General features: G+C 41.1%; 1 protein-coding gene across 3 annotated transcripts in view; it reads left to right on the top strand.

Moving 5' to 3' along the window:
* The window catches only part of slc12a3 (solute carrier family 12 member 3), a 47,246-nt gene that overhangs the window by 12,093 nt on the left and 17,059 nt on the right, over positions 1-18,094 (top strand). For all 3 annotated transcript variants that reach the window (XM_052028049.1, XM_052028050.1, XM_052028048.1), the window contains exons 7-16: positions 1,050-1,161; positions 2,402-2,532; positions 4,086-4,170; positions 5,263-5,417; positions 8,136-8,243; positions 10,785-10,908; positions 11,550-11,651; positions 13,435-13,590; positions 14,445-14,544; positions 16,213-16,324. In XM_052028049.1, the coding sequence (XP_051884009.1) occupies positions 1,050-1,161; positions 2,402-2,532; positions 4,086-4,170; positions 5,263-5,417; positions 8,136-8,243; positions 10,785-10,908; positions 11,550-11,651; positions 13,435-13,590; positions 14,445-14,544; positions 16,213-16,324 (1,185 nt within the window). The remainder of the gene's footprint in view (positions 1-1,049; positions 1,162-2,401; positions 2,533-4,085; positions 4,171-5,262; positions 5,418-8,135; positions 8,244-10,784; positions 10,909-11,549; positions 11,652-13,434; positions 13,591-14,444; positions 14,545-16,212; positions 16,325-18,094) is intronic.

The raw sequence follows: 18,094 nt of genomic DNA, 5'->3' as shown, positions 1-18,094 counted from the left end.
GGATGGAGGTTTGGCAAACAGGCAGGAAGTAGCAAACGGGGAAAAGGGGTCACTTTCAGGATGGCAAACACTAACTAGTGTGGAAACGGGGACCAGTGGTGGGACCGCAACTGTTTAGAATATATATTAATAACAGGCAGGAAGGAAGCGAATGTAGCCAAATTTGCAAATGACACAAATAAGTGCAAAGGGGAATTGCAAGGAGAATACAAACAGTTTACATAGAGATATTGATAGGTGACATGAGTGGGCAAGAAGTTGGCAAATGGAGTATCATGTGGGAAAATGCGATGTTATTAATTTTGGAAGGGAGAACAAAAGAACAGTATTTAAATGGTGAAGAACTGCAGAAAGCTGCAGCACAAAGGTTTGAGGGTCCTTGTGCACAGTACACAGAAAGCTAACACACAAGTGCAGCAAGCAGGAGGGAGAGTTGGCCTTTATTTCAAGAGGATTGGAGTATAAAAGTAGGGAAGTCTCCAACTATAACTGTACAAGATATGAGTGAGACACATTAGTGTACTGCAAACAACTTTGGTGCCCTTATTTAAGGAAAAAAAATTGGAAGTGGTTCAGAGAAGATTCTGGGAACAGAAGTTTTTGACTCCTCTACCCTGGGAAAAAGACTGACAATCCATCTCATCTATGCTCATTGTGATGGTCTAAACTCTGTAAGGTCACCCCTCAGCCTTCTTGGCTTCAGGGAAATGGTCCCAGCCTATCCAGTCTCTCCTTATAACTCAAGCCCTATTTTTTTTGTTCTTATTCAAATTGCTGGATAGAGCGCCACGCTGAAGCAATAAATCTCATCCAGAGAGGGAAAGCAAGGGATTGCTCCACAGTCTCTTGTTAGCTGTTAAGCAGTAGAATGAGGATTGGCCACTTTATAGCCATGACCAAATTGAAATGCGTACTTATTTTGTCAAAACCGAAAGTACTGTGTACCCACAAGTGTGAGCAGTTTGCAGCAAAAAGTGAATAGGGGCAAAATGAAATCATGGCTTGTTTTCTGCTACAATGAAACCCTCCTCTGTTTATCTTTCTGATAGGCACAAATTGGCTTCTTCTTTGTGATCCTTGTGTCCCTTGCAAATTACATTGTGGGAACAATTATCCCACCATCAAAGGAGAAACAGGCCAAAGGCTTCTTCAGTTACCGAGGTTTGTAATATGGTTCCCATTTGGGGAGGTGGCTTATTTTTAACCTACTTTTTATGATTGCCAAATTGCAGTAAATTATTTCCTCTAAATATTAAGTATGGCCAACTTATTGAGCAGCCTTATAGCACAGTATATTAGCACGATGTATACTGCAGCATGACATCTCTCTCCTGCTCATTGTCTTTCAATACGTGCGGTGGTCATTGTGAAGGGCTGCAGGTGACCTTGGTCCCCTGTTTTAGGGAATGGGAAAATCAGATCATTTTCCCCACCATGACCACTGTCGGTAAATGGACAAGTGCAGGTATTGGGTAAGGGACAAATTCATATTAATATTTTGACGATGTTCACTGTTTAAGCTTGTAAATAATAAAATGGCATTTGGGTAATGTACTCAATAACAGCAAAATTAAATGAACCATTACTTCAGCTGAGTTAATGCCCTTGGGAGACCAGGAGAGAAATGTGACTGGGGGTGCGTGGGGCAGAGGTGGTGGGGTGTGCCATATAGATTTTTTTTTAAGAGTTTTGAATTCAGTTTTCCAATGTGACACCAGAAGGCTTTGATGAATTTGACTTTCAAGTCTGTACAGGTTTAAATGCATTCTTCTCTGTTCACTCTGTGTGTGGTGGATAAAACGAGTGATTGCAGTTTGAAGCAGTCTTGACAAACATAAGGAGGGTGCTCCCTCACAGCTTCAGGGACCTAGGTTCGATCCTGACCTTGGTGCTGTATGTGCAGAGTTTGCACGTTCTCCCCATGACCATGTGGGTTTCTGCTGGGGTGCTCTGATTTCCTCTCACATGCTAAATATGTGCTGAGGGGTTAATTGGCTACTGTAAATTACCCCTGGTGTTGTAGGTAAGTGGCAAAAGAATCAAGAGTAGATGATGGACACATGAGAGAGAAGTTGTAGGGGAAATAAGAGAAGGGGTGGGTGGGACTGGTAGATCACTCTGCTGAGAGTGGGCACACATGGCCTTCTGTATTGTAATAAGTAAGCTTGTTCTTCAGTTGGATGGTTTTGCTGCTAAAATCTACTCATTGAATAGCCTATTATTTGCACTCATATTGGTAACTTTAAGTTATTGCAAACAATTTGGCAGTTGCTTAAGATGTTTTAGAATTGGTAGCAGAACCCATCTGATGGGGATATGACAGTCATCAGATGATAACGTGAATATTTATTATTCGGTCAAGATGTGTGGTGAATGAACTGGTGCTGATTTTGCTTTGCAGGTGATATATTTGCCCAAAACTTTCTGCCCAACTGGCGAGGTGAGGATGCGTCGTTCTTTGGCATGTTTTCCATTTTCTTCCCCTCTGCAACTGGGATCCTGGCAGGTGCAAACATCTCCGGTGACCTGAAGGTAATTCAAAGTGTTCTGACTGAATACAGGGGAATGGTTTCTTCAGGTCTCAATGTCATGAAGTTGGTGCAAATATAAAGCTCTCTTTTGTACTGGTAATAATTTCTCTACGGGTCTTTTTGGGGGTTTTATCTGTAAGATACGCCTGAGGCCTAAATGGAAATTCGGTTTTTATGTTCTTCATGCTATATTGGTAACATTTTATAATAACAACTATGCAATTTGCTTTAAGGTATTGTGCATTGACTTTCGACCACTCATATTTGTTTGTGTAAATGTAGTAGAGTACACCAGTGAGTGATGTGGCTGGGAATAAAAAATATAATAAAAGATATGGGCAGCACTGAATAGCTATGAATATGCAGGTATTCTAATTGTCATTACCAATTTAGTTGCAATTTATTATAGGAACAGGAATTTAATGTTTAGCCCAAAGTTTTTTCTTAAATTAACCAAAACAATTCCCGGTTTGGTCGAGCAATGATAATAATAGAAAAACAGCCCTGAACTGAGCCAAATACAAAAGTCAATCAACCTAGTCCCTAATTGTTCTCTCAGCTAGAAGGAAATACATCAGTTACAGGCTAAAGCTGATAAACGAGTCTTGAATGAAGCATTTTTCAGACTGTTCTGCTTTGGAAGGAATCATAGTTAAAATTGGAAGAGAAAAATTTGCCTGTGTAGAATGAACATGATCAATTGAGAAAGCAGCACAAGACAGGATGAATTTAGCAAGACAAAACTGGAACTGCTTGTAGAGAAGGTATTCATTGTAGGTGTGATAGAACCAACTTTTAATTGATTTTTCAGGCCACATTATCTCATTTGACTGCACTTACCAAACTTGAAGCCAGGTCGAAATCTAATTTATCATAATAGTGAATTGATGTCTGTGAGTTTTGCACTGACCTTAGACCAACCAGCAGTTCAAATATAGTCCGGTCACCTTTGAAATCCAAGAAGCTGAATTAAAGTTCCTGACACACATTTGTACACGGTCAATCAAATACAACCAGGGTGTATAAGCTTAATTCTTAAAGATAGAAAATATTTCACAGCAGTTTTGACCACTTGGTTAAACAACCATGATTGCTGGTTAATACTGTCTTATGTTCTTACCTTTTAATACAACACTCCTTCATTCTGCAGAACGTGTTCTAGTTGTTTATTAAATTTGTCTTTTGTAGAAGCTCCACAAACCCATTTTGAATACCATATGCCTAAATCAGGGATTAGTAACCACAATTTATAATGGAACACTCATCCTCTACAATTATTATTGCTGTCTTTAGATGGTATTAAACTGTTACGAAAAGTTGCAGTAGAGTTATGATTGACAATTCAAAGTGAATACTTAAAGAATGTATTATATATATTGTTATTGAGCTATCTTTAAATGTGGACTAATATTGATTAGGAAAGATAAATAATGAGTTAATGGAGAATTATATTCCTGTATGATCATTACTCATAAGTGAATCCCCTATTGTGCCTGTAGTCACTTGTCTCCCAGTGCAACATTTATCCTTATTCCCATTGCATTTCACTTGTAGGATCCTGCTGTTGCCATTCCCAAGGGAACCCTGTCTGCCATTTTTTGGACAGCACTTTCCTACCTCATAATTTCTGTCACCATTGGTAAGTTTTACAGGCCAGTTTTTACTTATAATTGCCACCTTGCTATGCAGGACCTAAAGCTCTCTTTTGATATTAAAAAAATGTATGAAACTTACTCCCCTTAATTCAAAGTTGCTTATTACAAATGATCCAGTACCATTTTTCTAAATTGCTTGCATTGTTTGATTTAATTATTAATAACTCAACTTTATAACATAAGAATTTTGAATTATTAATTAATTGTAGACTATTCCTCAAGATGGACAGAATCCCCACTGCAATTGGAGATTGTCACAGTTATGATGTCTTTGAAGTTCCACAGCATGTCCTCCTCTTCCCAGATAAGGGGAATTAGGTTGTGTATTTATGACTGAAGTTCCTTGCTGCCAAACTTTAGGAATATAGTGGGATCCTGAGGCCTTATTGTTTTTTCAGTTGGCATATGGTCTTTTGCAGCTGGACAGGAAAGTTTGTTGTAGGATGAAATCCTGGACAATTCTGTTTCTTGCAATGATGGCTGGCTGCCACACTGTCATTGCTGAGTTCACCTCAGTTCTTGGCTCTTGGCAGAGTGGGCTCATAGGTGTTTGGGCCATAGATAGCTTTTGATGTTTTCTAAGCTTGTGTTGTAATCTTGATTCTGCATATGAGTCCCTCGACAAAGTAAAAATTGTGGTTTCTAGGGAATATCCTCCATCTCTCTCAGCCCTGCATCCCATCACATGAGATTTCCCATGGGCCTTTCTTAAAACTGGAGTCTTAAAACTTTTTAAAACTTTATTTACACAGCACGGTAACAGGCCCTTCTGGCCCAACTTTCTCGCGCCACCCAATTACACCCACGTTAACCTACTAACCCGTACGTCTTTGGAATGGGGGAGGAAACCGGAGCACCTGGAGGAAACCCATGCAGACTTGGGGAGAACATACAAATTCCTTACAGACAGTGGCGGGAATTGAACCCCGATTTGCTGGCACTGTAATAGCGTTACGCTAACTGCTACGCTACCATGCAGCCCTTGAACTTTGATCTTTTGTTCAGGATGTAACATTGCTTACCAAATAGGTATACTGTATGTATCATTTAACAACTCCATTTACCTTTTGTTTTAGGATCTTGTATGATACTTGATGCATCTGGTAGTGTGAATGACACCATTCCTATTGGATCAACGGATTGTGAAGGCATTGCCTGTGGCTATGGATGGAACTTCACTGAATGTACACAGACTGGGACTTGTAAATATGGACTCATTAACAACTACCAGGTAAAAACAATGCGGCAATGAGTTTACATTATTATTTCCATCGGCATTTGTTTTTTAAAATGACGGGCTTTGCTTTAAAATGTGAAGAACACAATGTGTGACATTCTGTTTAAATTCCACAGAAATTTAGGAAGGTGTGCATTGGAAACTCCAGTTCCACATGCATGTGACTATCATTGCCAAAGACCCTTAATGCCCTCCCTAAGATGATGGATAATCAACCTTTTTAAACTGTTGCAGTCCATGTGTTGAATGTACTTCCTCAGAGCAGTTAGGTAGGGAGTTCCAGAGTTTTAACCTAATGATGAAGAAACTGCAGTACTTTCTAACACGGCTGATATATGACTTGGAGGGGAACTTTCAATGCATTCACTGCCTTTATTCTTCAGGATGCTAGAGGACTTGGATTCGGGAAGTGTTGTCAAAGAGGTCTTATTGATGATACCATTGCAGCCACAATATAGCTGGAGTGGAGGGAAATTCTGTTTGTGATGGATAGCATGCCAACCAAACAGCCTCCTTTCTTCTCGTAGTATCACGCTTCTTGACTGTAGTTGGAGTTTCGAATTACACCCATGTTAACCTACTAACCTGTACATCTTTGGAATGTGGGAGGAAACCGGAGCACCCAGAGGAAACCCACGCAGTCACGGGAAGAACGTACAAAACCATCTCCAAAACCAGTGCATTGGAAGGCAATAGTAAATTCCATCACTTAATGTCTGTCTTCATTGAGAGGTGTTCCTGAGCTATGTGAACCTATGAATTGGGAGAGGGGTAGGCTATGGGAAATGGTGAAAAGGCTTTGGGGAATCAGGAGGTGCACAATATCGAGCCTCTCTCGTCGCCACATTGGGCCTTTAGCTGGTGGAATGAAGTTTCCTCTATCTGCAGTGTCACAGTCTCAAAATAAGGGATCAGCCACTCAAGATAGAGATGAAATTTCTTCTACCAGCAGGTAGTGAATCTTTGAGATTTTCTACTCAAGAAGGTTCAGTCATAGTCTTTTCAAGTCAGAGAGTGATAAGTTTTTGAATGTTGGGCGGAACCTAGGAAAATGGGATTAGTGTAAAAAAGTGGTATTGAGATAAACAGTCACTCCATGATCTCATTGAATCGTCACACAGGTGCGAGGAGCCAAATGGCCTAGTCCTGTACTTCTATTGGCTGTTGGCACTGGGTGTGGGCTGGGGTAAGGGAGACAATTACCAATTGTAGAGTGAAGAGGATGAGCCACAGCAGTTTACTGCTAGAGCGAGTGAAGTGCCGGTAACTGGGGGCACCGTAGATGTGTGGGAATCGAGGGAATGGGTAAACCAGGAAGGAGGTGAGGGAAGGGGACTAATGGTGTGGGGAGACTGAGAAGTCAAAGGTAAGGAGACTGAGGGAGGCGAATCACAGTGGGGGTGGAGGGAGGGGAGCTGAGGAAAGTGTGTGTGCAAAATTCTGGATCTGCCTGTATGATAAGTGGGTGGCCAAAGTATGTCTGTGCATTTAAAGCATGCGTGTCTGTGTGCTGAGTTTGTGCAGCACCTTTACCTGGGCTGTTTGCTGCCACATTCAGTCAAATTTGGCCTTTATATCCAAAAAAAAATGCAGTACTTTTGTCCACAATCAGAACAAGATCACAGAATGGAAGGAGGGTATTCAGTCCGTCCTGGCTCTATGCAGATGCAATCTAGCTAGTTCCACTTCCCCAACCTCTCTCCATAGCCTTGCAAATTATTTGCTTTCAACTCTCTTTGGAATGCTATAATTCAATCTGCCTCCACTGCTACCCCAGACAGTGCATTCCAGACCCTAACTGCTCACTGGATTAAAAAAAACTCCTTGTGTCACTTTTGGTTCTTTAGCTAATCACGTTCATTCTGTATTTCCAGTTCTTGGGTCCACTGTCAATGGGAACGGTTTCTCTGTATCTTCCCTGTCTGTACCCTTAGTGATTTTAAGTACCTCTGTCAGATCTTCTCACAACCTCCCCAGCTCTCCAGTCTGTTTACATAACTAAAGTCCCTCATTCGCAGAACAGTACAGCGCAGGAACAGGCCGTTCGGCCCACAATGTCTGTGCTGAAAATCATGCCAAATTAAACTAAATCTCTTCTGGCTGCACATGATCCATATCCCTCCATTTCCTGTATATTCATGGGTCTGTCTGCACATCTTCCTTAAAGTGTGCTGCCCAGAAATGGACCCAGTCATCCATTACCGGCCAATGAATGTTTTATTGACTTCCTTGCTCTATGCTTCTATTTATGAAGCCGACATGCATTTTTAACCACTTTCTTTATCTGTCCTGTCACTTCCAAAGAATAGGCACGGATGCCCCCAAATCTCTCTGTTCTTGTACCCCTTTCAGAATCGCGTCCTCCTCTTTATTTTGACTTCTCCTTCTTCATACAAATATGTAATTCACTAAGTGAACTCATTGTATTGAGGTTCCGAGTTGAGTGGTACTGGCAGAACTTAAACTGAGCATCTGCAAGCAGATTATTAATAAGCCTCCCTTCACTTTTTAAGAATAGACTAATGGAGCAATAACTGGCTTGATTGAATTATCCTGCTCTTGTGGAGCAGTAGCACATCTACAGTTCTCCACTCTTAATGTTATGCTTTGGTCATTTGCCCATCCTGTCTAAAAATAAAGACAATGTGCATGACTGTAACATTATTTCAGTACTTGATAAAATATCAAAGGTCTTCTTTTCTTTTTATTAAGTCTATGAGTCTGGTGTCTGGATTTGCACCGTTGATTACAGCTGGGATCTTTGGAGCTACTCTGTCTTCGGCTCTTGCCTGTCTTGTGTCTGCACCCAAAGTCTTCCAGGTATCAGGCATTTTGTAACTGCCATTGTAATGTTTAGTTAGTGACTGATTAAAGTTAATTTTTGAAAATTAAATTTTGAGTATAAGCAACTACTGTCTCAAAATTCAACTTTGATTGAAATCTTTTTTTTTCTTGGTCTGAATGCACGATTGTCCATTTTCCAGTAATTTCTTGTCATTCCACATATTCAATCAATCATTTGCTGGCATAAGTTACTCTGTATGTCTGAGGTTTCTTCATTAGTCATACATGGGATAACATCTTTTCCTTCACAATGCTCCTTTTAAACCATTCCTATATATGTACTTGTCCTAAGTACCTATTAAATGTTCTTAATGTACCTGCCTCAACCACTGCCTCTGGCAGCTCATTCCATATACTGGCCATCCTCAGGTTCCTATTAAATCTCTCACCTCTCACTTTAAACCTCTGCCCTCTAGTTCTTGATTCCCTAACCCTGGGGGGGGGGGGGAAACTGCACATTGACCCTATGTCCCTCATGATTTTATACAGCTCTGTAAGATCACCCCTCATTCTCCTACACTCCAGTGAAAACAGTCCCAACCTGCCCAACCTCTTTCCATAACTCAGTCCCTTAAGTCCCAGCAATATCCTCGTAAATCTCCTCTGCACCCTTTCAACCTTAATTACATCTTTCTGATAGCAGGGTGACCAAAACCGAACACAATATTCCAAATGCGGCCTCGCCAATGTCATGTACAACTGTAACATAATATCCCAACCTGTATACCCAGTACCCTAACTGACGAAGGCTAGCATGCCAAAAGCCACCTTCACCACTCTGGCCTACCTCTGACACCACTTTCAGGGAACCATGTACTTGTACTCCTAGGTCCGTCTGTTCTACAAGACTCCCAAGGGCCCTAGCGTTGACTCTGAAAATCCTACCCTGATTTGTCTTCCCAAAATACAACACCTTGCACTTATCCAAATTAAACTATGAACTGAAGCTAATGGAGGCAATAATCCCATATGCTTTCTTCATTATCTTATTTACCTATGCTGGTGCCTTCCAAGATCCTTGAAGACTGAGGTCCCTCTGTTTTTCAATACTCCCAAGGGCCCTCCCATTTATTGTGTGTATCCTGCTCTTATTGGTCCTCCCAAAATGCATCACCTCACACTTATCATGATTAAATTCTACCTGCCCATCATATTGACTGTTCATCATCCTGTAGCCTATGAATGTCCTCACTATCAGAAGTACTTCTGTGCTTCCATTCCCAAAGTTGCTGGCTGTAGCTAACATTTCCCTGCAAAATCTGGGTCAAATAATGCAAGTTTTGATTATTTTGTGCAGGATAATAATTTTCATTTAATTAAAAAAAAACACTTCCTACTGAGCTTACTGGTTCACAGAAGTAAATCAAAGTGGACAAATAATGGTGAAATCAGAATAAAGGAACGTTGAGGCTGAAATTCCTCTTGGACAGGTGCATGATGATGGAGAATCAAAACCTGATTTACTCTCGGCCCAATTTAACTTGCCACCCAGTAAATAAAATTGGGCAGACGGTAAAATGGGCAGTTCACAATCAGCTGTTCTGAGAGAGCACCTGAAACCAATTGCTCTCTGCAGCACCCACCATGAGGACTGTATATTTCCTTTATATTCATGGGTCTGTCTTCACAACTTCGCTAAAGTGTGCTGCCCAGAAATGGACCCAATCATCCATTACCGGCCAATGAATGTTTTATGAAAGTTCATCATGACTTCCTTGCCCTATGCCTCTATTTATGAAACCGACGTGCATTTTTAACCACTTTCTTTATCTGTCCTGTCACTTTCAAAGGACAGGCACATATGCCCCCAAATCGCTCTGTTCTTGTACCCCTTTCAGAATCATGTCCATATTATAACACCATGAGCAGCCATTTTATATGTTTTTTTAAAATAGCAAATATCCACAAATTAGAAGGGATATTGATGCAAAACCATTAATAACAGATACAGTAGTATACAGCAGGCCATAGTGTGTTAACTTCTGGTGGACACTGGAATATAATATCCTACAATAAAGTGTTAATTCTATCCTCCCACACAATTTCACAAACTCTGGAATATTTACAAAAAAATAGCGCTATCTTAAAATAGCATTTTTTTACTTTTATAGATAATATACAATTTTAGACTGTAAACAATTTTGAGATACATAGGGACATTTAAGAAACTCTTAGGTAGACACATGAATGATAGAAAAATAGAGGGTTATGTGGGAGGGAAGGGTTAGATAGATCTTAGAGCAGGATGAAATGTCGGCACAACATTGTGGGCCAAAGGGCCTGTACTGTGCTGTAGTGCTCTATGAGGGTTGAGCTGATGTTAGTAAGCCGATAATTTTCATACTTACTGATCCTTTGAGATTTCAACCTGGTAATTCATTCTATTTTTCTATATATTGATGAACGTGAGAAGGTTCTTGTTCTCCAATATTTATCAAGTTTAACTATTCAAGCTTATTTATTGTGTAAAGTGGGTGGTTTGATTAAACTGATGTTTTTACCTGTGTTTCCTAACAGTGTCTCTGCAAGGACAACCTTTACCCTGGCATTGGTTTCTTTGGAAAAGGCTATGGGAAGAATAACGAGCCCATCTACAGTTACCTTCTCACCTACTTCATTGCTATTGGTTTCATTCTTATTGGTAAGACACAGTGTCAATCAGAATGTTTCTTCTAACCTTAATCTAGGGAGGCCTAAAACTCTATCAATCGTAGTTATTTCTGTGTTGGGTAATGTAGAGCATTGTGGTAAGAGGCAGTCAGTTCAAAAAGTAAAAAATAAACCAGGAATCCAAAAATTGTAATGTAACATACTTTATGAAGAATCATGTGCCTTTAATTTCATTCACATGCATCACCAGGAAGCAGTGTTTGTGCTTTAATCTATAGGAATCTGTGAATAAAGTAAGCCCTATTTCAAAAGAAAAGTTATTGTATGTAATAGCCAGAAGTTACAGGTTAGTAAGTTAATTGCTGGATGTTATGGTGTTCCACAGACATAACAATGCTGTAAATTTCTAACAGAATGGTAATTTGGAGAGGAAATTCGTCCATGCCTAAAGGGGCAGACTGCATTTCCGATCATAGTCCCTAGTTGTGTTGGGCAAAATGCAAGACCATAGAGTCATACAGTACAGAAACAGGCCCTTAGGCCCACCATGTCTAACTCTAGGAAGTTGTGCAATGTATCTATACATTGAAGAATAATAAGAAAATGTATTGTAAAGATCACCTACCAAGTATTCAAAGTATTTGTAACCTTGACATGTTTTCTTGCATACAGCGGAACTGAACACAATAGCTCCAATCATCTCCAACTTTTTTCTGTGCTCCTATGCTCTCATCAATTTTAGCTGCTTCCATGCTTCGATTACCAACTCCCCAGGCAAGCCCTCATTTCCTATTTCACTAAATGTTTTGTAAATTTTTAGTATTGATTTCTGATGACATGTAAAGGCAAATAAGTAAACAATTAGAGAAAATTAGAGTCAAATAGCCATCAATTTCTTCAGCAAGCAGGGGCAGCAGTCTCAGAATAAGGGGTAGACTATGTACGACTGATATAAGGCAACATTTCTCCGTGCAGTGGGTGGTGAGATTTTGGAATTCTCAAAACAGAGATTGATGTGATTCCAGATAGTAGGGGAATAAAGGGATATTGGAGTAGAACAGGAAAATGGCTGAGGTGGAAGATCTGCCATGATCTGATGACTGTTGGAGCAGGCTTGTAGGATCAAATGGCCTGCTCCTGCTCCTATTCGTTATAGTCTCATAGTCTTAAAGTTGCGTACATTCCACTTTGGTTTACATGCATGTGGACCACTGTAGAAGTCCCCTTTCTTCGTGTGATTGTCAACTGACTGTGTGATCCAGCCAAAAGCCAAAGCATCAGTGGTTCGGAAGCTATGATTATAATTGGGATATGAGGAGACAATATAGTTGACACGTGTAAGTACCATTTTTAAAAGGTAAAGTTTCAGAAAGTAGCAATTAAAATAGAGGGAGAGATTAAGAACCACAGTCCTCTTAAAATTTTGGGACATTTTTGGTTAACAAACCTCCAATAGGTTCTGTAAATGCAAGGAAGTGGTGCAAGGAAGGGAAGAAGTATCTAAAGCAGAGGTAGATACATGTTTGAAAGATTTGGGAATTGAGGGCCGTGGGGATCTGGCATGTGGTAGATCAGCCATGATCATACTGAATGGCAGGGCAGGTGTGAAGAGTTGGGGAGGGGGCCTTCTCCTGCTCCTGTTTGCTTGTGTTTTTGTGCTAATGTAAAAAGTCAACCAAGATCTTATAGAATGGTGCAGCAGGTATGAGAAGCTGAATTGTCGTCTTACATTCCTATGTTCTTGTGTAAGTAGACTTATGCTGCATTTTATGCCCAATATTTTTCCCTTCACCTCATTATTTTCTGTGTTTTTACCATAATGTCTTTTTATAGGTTGTGTTATGAGGAAAGGTTGGACAGGCTAGGCTTGTATCCATTGGAGTGAGAGGTGACTTGATTGAAGCATATTAGCTCTTGACAGGTAGATGTGGAGAAGATATTTCCATTTGTGAGAGAATCGAGTAACAAGAGATCACCATTTAAAATTAAAAGGTCATCCATTTAAGACAAATAATGTGAAATGTTTTCTATCAGAGGTTTGTGAGCCTTTGAAACTCTATTCCTTAAAGGACAATTGAAGTAGAGTCTTTTGATATTTCTAAGCAAGAGATAGATAAATGATGTTAGGGGGTGAAAGATTACTGCAAATAGATAGGAATGGGGAGTTGAGGTTACAGTCGGTTGAGCCAGAATTTCCAGAAACCGCAGGGCCAGCTGAGCTGCTCGTGTTCCAAATTCATGAATTCGTATTGTTCCTGTTTGTGTAAATTTGCTATGCATCATTTGTTATGTTGGCGCCAGAAGCGTGGCAACACTTGCCGGCTGCCCCCAGAACACTCTATGCAAAAGATGCTTTTCAACTGTGTGTTTCGATGTACATGTGACTAATAAAGATATCTTATCATTTGGACATGTTTCAGTAGATTGCAAGTGAAGCAAAAATGAGGATAATGTGCATGGTCAGTAAAAATCTGGCAAAGTGCTTAAACAATGAGGTGATATTAAGTACCATATTATCTGCCTGCCTCTTAAATGGCTTTTGCTTTTTTGTCTAAAGGTTGGAGACCTTCATTCACATATTATAACAAATGGACCTCCCTGTTTGGTGCAGTTGTTTCAGTGGCCATCATGTTCTTATTGACGTGGTGGGCAGCCCTCATTGCCATTGGAATTGTAGGTTTCCTTCTGGCGTATGCGTTGTACAAAAAGCCTGGTAGGTAATTGTTAAAACCACCAATCTAAATAGTTTTACTTCTTACTGTATTGCACTCAGGACTAAAATGTTCAAATGTTAATTTATTTGGGTACACTGCTGAAGCTTCCAGCTTTTCATTTACTGAACTAATGGTATTCTTTGTAGTTATGTAACAATAAAAGTACTTCATGATTTTTCTGAAGGAATGTTATCCATAGTCGTCAGCCTAAATGGTCACTTGGGACCTATGAGCCTTGTTAGTGAAGGCAGCAGATCCTTCATCAATAGAGAGTATTGGAGCAGAATGGAATTCTTATATCATTGATATTCACAACTTACGGGAGACATTTCTAGAGTAGAAATCCTTTCCTCTATTAACCACCACTTCTCCTTGTCTCAGAGGTGCCAAGGCCAGTTATAACTGCACACGGTTGGCAAGATTGACATCAGCTAGTCTGGTGTAGACTGAGAATGAATCCAGGACCTTCTTAATTTGAATGACTCGGAATATAAGGGAATATGCTATGCACTAAAAGTTTGCTGCCATTGCCTACATTTCAAACAATATCTCTCAGCGAGCCTTGCATGTCAGACAGTTAAAGCATGTATTTGTATTATTTGCAATGTAAGTGTAAGTCTTTATCTTTTTTACCAGTTGAATGGTTGATTAAGCCGGAGAACCACCGCAGAAGTCTTGGTGCTGGGTTCACAGTTGATGTTGAGCCCCATCACATTATATTTGCAGTGGCTCCAAATGGCAAATAGTACTTTGGCTTTAAAGCTAAAGTAAAATCCAGCAATTAGGGTGAATGTAGAAATGTTTGGATAGATAATTTAATGTTTTCTATATAATCCTTGTTTTCCATTTTAAGCTGTAAATTGGGGGTCATCCGTTCAAGCTGGCTCCTATAACATGGCCCTGTCCTACTCTGTGGGTTTGAATGAAGTGGACGATCATGTTAAAAATTACAGGTAAATCACCAGCTAGCTGGAGTTTTTTTATTTCAAAAATAAACTTTATTCCTAATAAAAAAAATCCAAAAGAATAAACGCAGTGCAAAACATTTTACATTCATGGTCAATACATTCAGTGGTGTTAACATTTTTTTTTAATAAAACGTGGCACCATTGCCACTTGTGTGGCCTCCTGGGGTGATACACCATATCAGTGTTCGAGGGGCTTCCCCACCTGACTCTGCCCCTCCGTGTGCAGTAGCGGAAGGAGCCTAGACTGTGGTCCTTCCCCACAGAGCCTTTGTGTTGGCTGCACCGAGTTTCAGTGCGTCCCTCAGCATGTACCCCTGCAGCCTGGACTGTGCCAGTCTGCAGCATTCCCTTACAGACATCTCTCAGTGCTGGAAGACCAACATGTTTCGGGCAGACAGAAGAGCATCTTTCACCGAGTTGATGACCTTGCAGCAGCATTTGATGTCTGTCTCGGCGTGTGCCCCTGGGAACAGCCTGTAGATCAGAGAGTCCTCTGTTACGCAGCTGCTGGAGATGAACCAAGACAAGGACCTTGGCATTCTTCTCCACACCCTCTTAGCAAAGAGGTGGGTGACTGCTTCTTCCCCACTGCAGCCGTCCCGAGGGCAGCGTACATTTGGGATATGTCATCTGTACAGGAACGATCTGACTGTAAGGGCTCCTCTCACCACCAGCCAAGCGAAGCCTTGGTGCTTGTTGGTGAGATCTGGCGATGAGACGTTTTGCCAGATGACTTGGACAGTTTGCTCAGGGAACCACTCCACACCATCCATAGAGTCCCTGTCCCGCAGCGTCTGCAGGATGTTCCATGCTGATCACTGCCTGATGGACTTGTGGTCAAAGGGGTTTGCTTGTAGGAACTCTTCTGCCAAGGACAGGTAGTGCAGCCACATTCAGCTGACTGGGACTTTCTGTGGCAACGGGGCCAGACCCATCGTCCGCAACGCCAGGGACAGACAGAACCTCAGCACGTAGTGACACTTGGTGCCCACGTACTTTGGTTCCACGCACAACCTGATGCAGCTTACACGAAGGTGGTCATCAGTAGCTTGAGAGTGTGACTTGTTGACTCCACCTAAGGATCATCAACAACTCCCCACAACTCATTTCACAGCAGATGGAAGGATGACTCCACATTAAACTAAAAATGACTAGCCAGTCAATTTTTATAGCACAATTTTGAATAATTGTGAAAGGCTGCTGACTGTGGGAGGTTGGATTAAGGAGGAACTGGCTCCCAAATTCATAATGTTTTTCAGCCTTGTATATTTTTCAGTGAGTCACTGAGTCAGACATTAATACCAGTACTTCTTTGGTGTTCCTTCACCAGACAAAATAATTTGCTTGATTCACTAGTGAGAGCCAATTGAGAATAGAGGTCCCCAAGGCATTTGGCAATTACTACGGGTACCAAGCTTCCAGGATTATCTCGGAGTCACCAAGAATTAACAATGAATCTTCCAGATACTGCTGGGAGAAACAAGGACATCAAAAATGATTTTTTTTTACGTCTTAAGTATAAAAACATTGGAGGTACCTGGAAGAAAAGGACATATAGATATAGTGCTTTCTTTTCTGTCTTCATCCAGTTTTTATAATGCCCCAACTGTATGATGTTGCTTTAATTAACTCACAGCTTTTATGTGTTTCCAGGCCTCAGTGTTTGGTTCTTACTGGTCCTCCTAACTTCCGTCCAGCACTGGTAGATTTTGTTGGAACTGTTACCAAAAACCATAGTCTGATGGTGTGCGGTAATGTGCTAATCGTGAGTGTGATTGAACCTTTGAAGCCTGATCTCTATTTTCTGGAATACTGTACAGTAAAATTAGCTTTCTGGAATATATTACGAGCAATCCATGGGTTTAACCTAAGTATACATAGAATGGTAGAAAATTTACAATATTGCAGGCCATTTGACCCATCGTGTTGGTGTAAGTCAAAAAAGTGTTACTGAACCTCCCAGCACTGGGTCTGTAGCCCCACAGGTGACCACTCTTCAAATACACGTCCCAATACTTCTTCAGTAAGGATTGTTGCCTCTCTCACCCTTTCAGCCATTGTGTTCCAGACACCTATCGCCTTCAAGGTGAAAAACTTTCCTTATCTCCCTTCTTCCACCCATTACTTTAAATTTATACCCTCTGGTTTTTTTTCCATCTGTTAAGGGAAACAGCATCTTCCTATTTATCTAGAACCCTTATAATTTTATACACCTCAGTTAAGTCTCCCTTCGGCTTCCTCTGTTTCACAGAAAACAACCCAGGCTTGTCCAATCTTTTCTCATTGCTACTAGTCCCAGTCCTAGTAACATCCTTGTAATCTCCCCTGCACCCTCTCCCTTGCAATCACATCTTCCCTATAATGTAGTGACCAGAACTGTAGGCAGTACTCACACTATTGACGAACTAGTGTTGTATACAGTTCAAAAATAACCTCCTTGCTCTTATATTCAATCCTGTAGCTAATAAAGAACAGCATTCTATGTGCCATTTGAACTCATTATTGACCTGCTATCCTTAAGGATCTGTTTACATACCCCCTAAGGTCTTTCTATTCTTCCACACCATTCAATATCTCCCATTTATTCCCTTACCTTGTGGCAGATTCCCTTAATTATAAAGATGTACCTTTATAAAGTTCTCTTGGAAGGAAATCTATACTTGATGCATTTTTGTTGTTTCAGTATGCTTGTATGTCCAGGGACAACTTAACATTCTTTTGTTTCCTCAGTTTTTTTCCCATTCCCCAACTCGTGAAAGGGTTAACTTGTTGCACTTCCTACTGTTACACGTGAACCCTGCTGGTCAAAGTAGGCAGGATGCGCAGCGAGGGTCTCGATCCTCTCGTCATTTGAATCCACACCCATTTAACTAAGAAAAGGGAACACACATCCAGAAACTGGATTGCATCTCACTACCTTTTTGTGCTGCAGGCCATTCAATTTCAATGAGAAGTCACTTGCTTCGGAAAATCAGGGGCTAATTGTGAGTTCCTCAGGGTCTGTGATTTTCCTTCTGCATCCTTCTATATCTGAAGGGCTAATGCAGAGAAGCCCAGACAAAGAGACTAGTGTTTGGTGGAGTGCAGCACGTGCCTGGAGTCTATTTCCAGGGTTTTTTCCCTGTGTGAGGGCTGCAGAAGCAGGTGTTCAAAGCATTTGTGAGACTTGCTTTCATCTTACTTAAAGGGGATGTATTAAAGCAGGTCACTGGACATGTAATCTGGTGCTAGGTATCTGCCTCTGATGATTCCTCTTTCATGTACTTGCCTGCCACGATCGTTCTTGGGTTCCCCACAACCCTGGTCACAATCCCCAAACCCACCCACTGCTAACCTCGGGTCAAACCTTGTCCCGACACCTGAATGACGTGATGGGCCAACCCAAACATTGTGCCAAACGCCCCCCACCCCACATCTACTACCTGAGCCAACTATTGTCCCTCCCCTTGTTAACGTCCAGCCTGACCTTTGCCCCAGCCTCCAGCTCCCCACACCCTCCAGCAAATGATTGTAATCCCTCCCCCACTCCAGTGAC

The sequence above is a fragment of the Pristis pectinata genome, chromosome 13 (genome assembly GCF_009764475.1).
Source record: "Pristis pectinata isolate sPriPec2 chromosome 13, sPriPec2.1.pri, whole genome shotgun sequence".
NCBI lineage: Eukaryota > Metazoa > Chordata > Chondrichthyes > Rhinopristiformes > Pristidae > Pristis > Pristis pectinata.
This window is presented reverse-complemented; position numbering and strand designations above follow the sequence as displayed.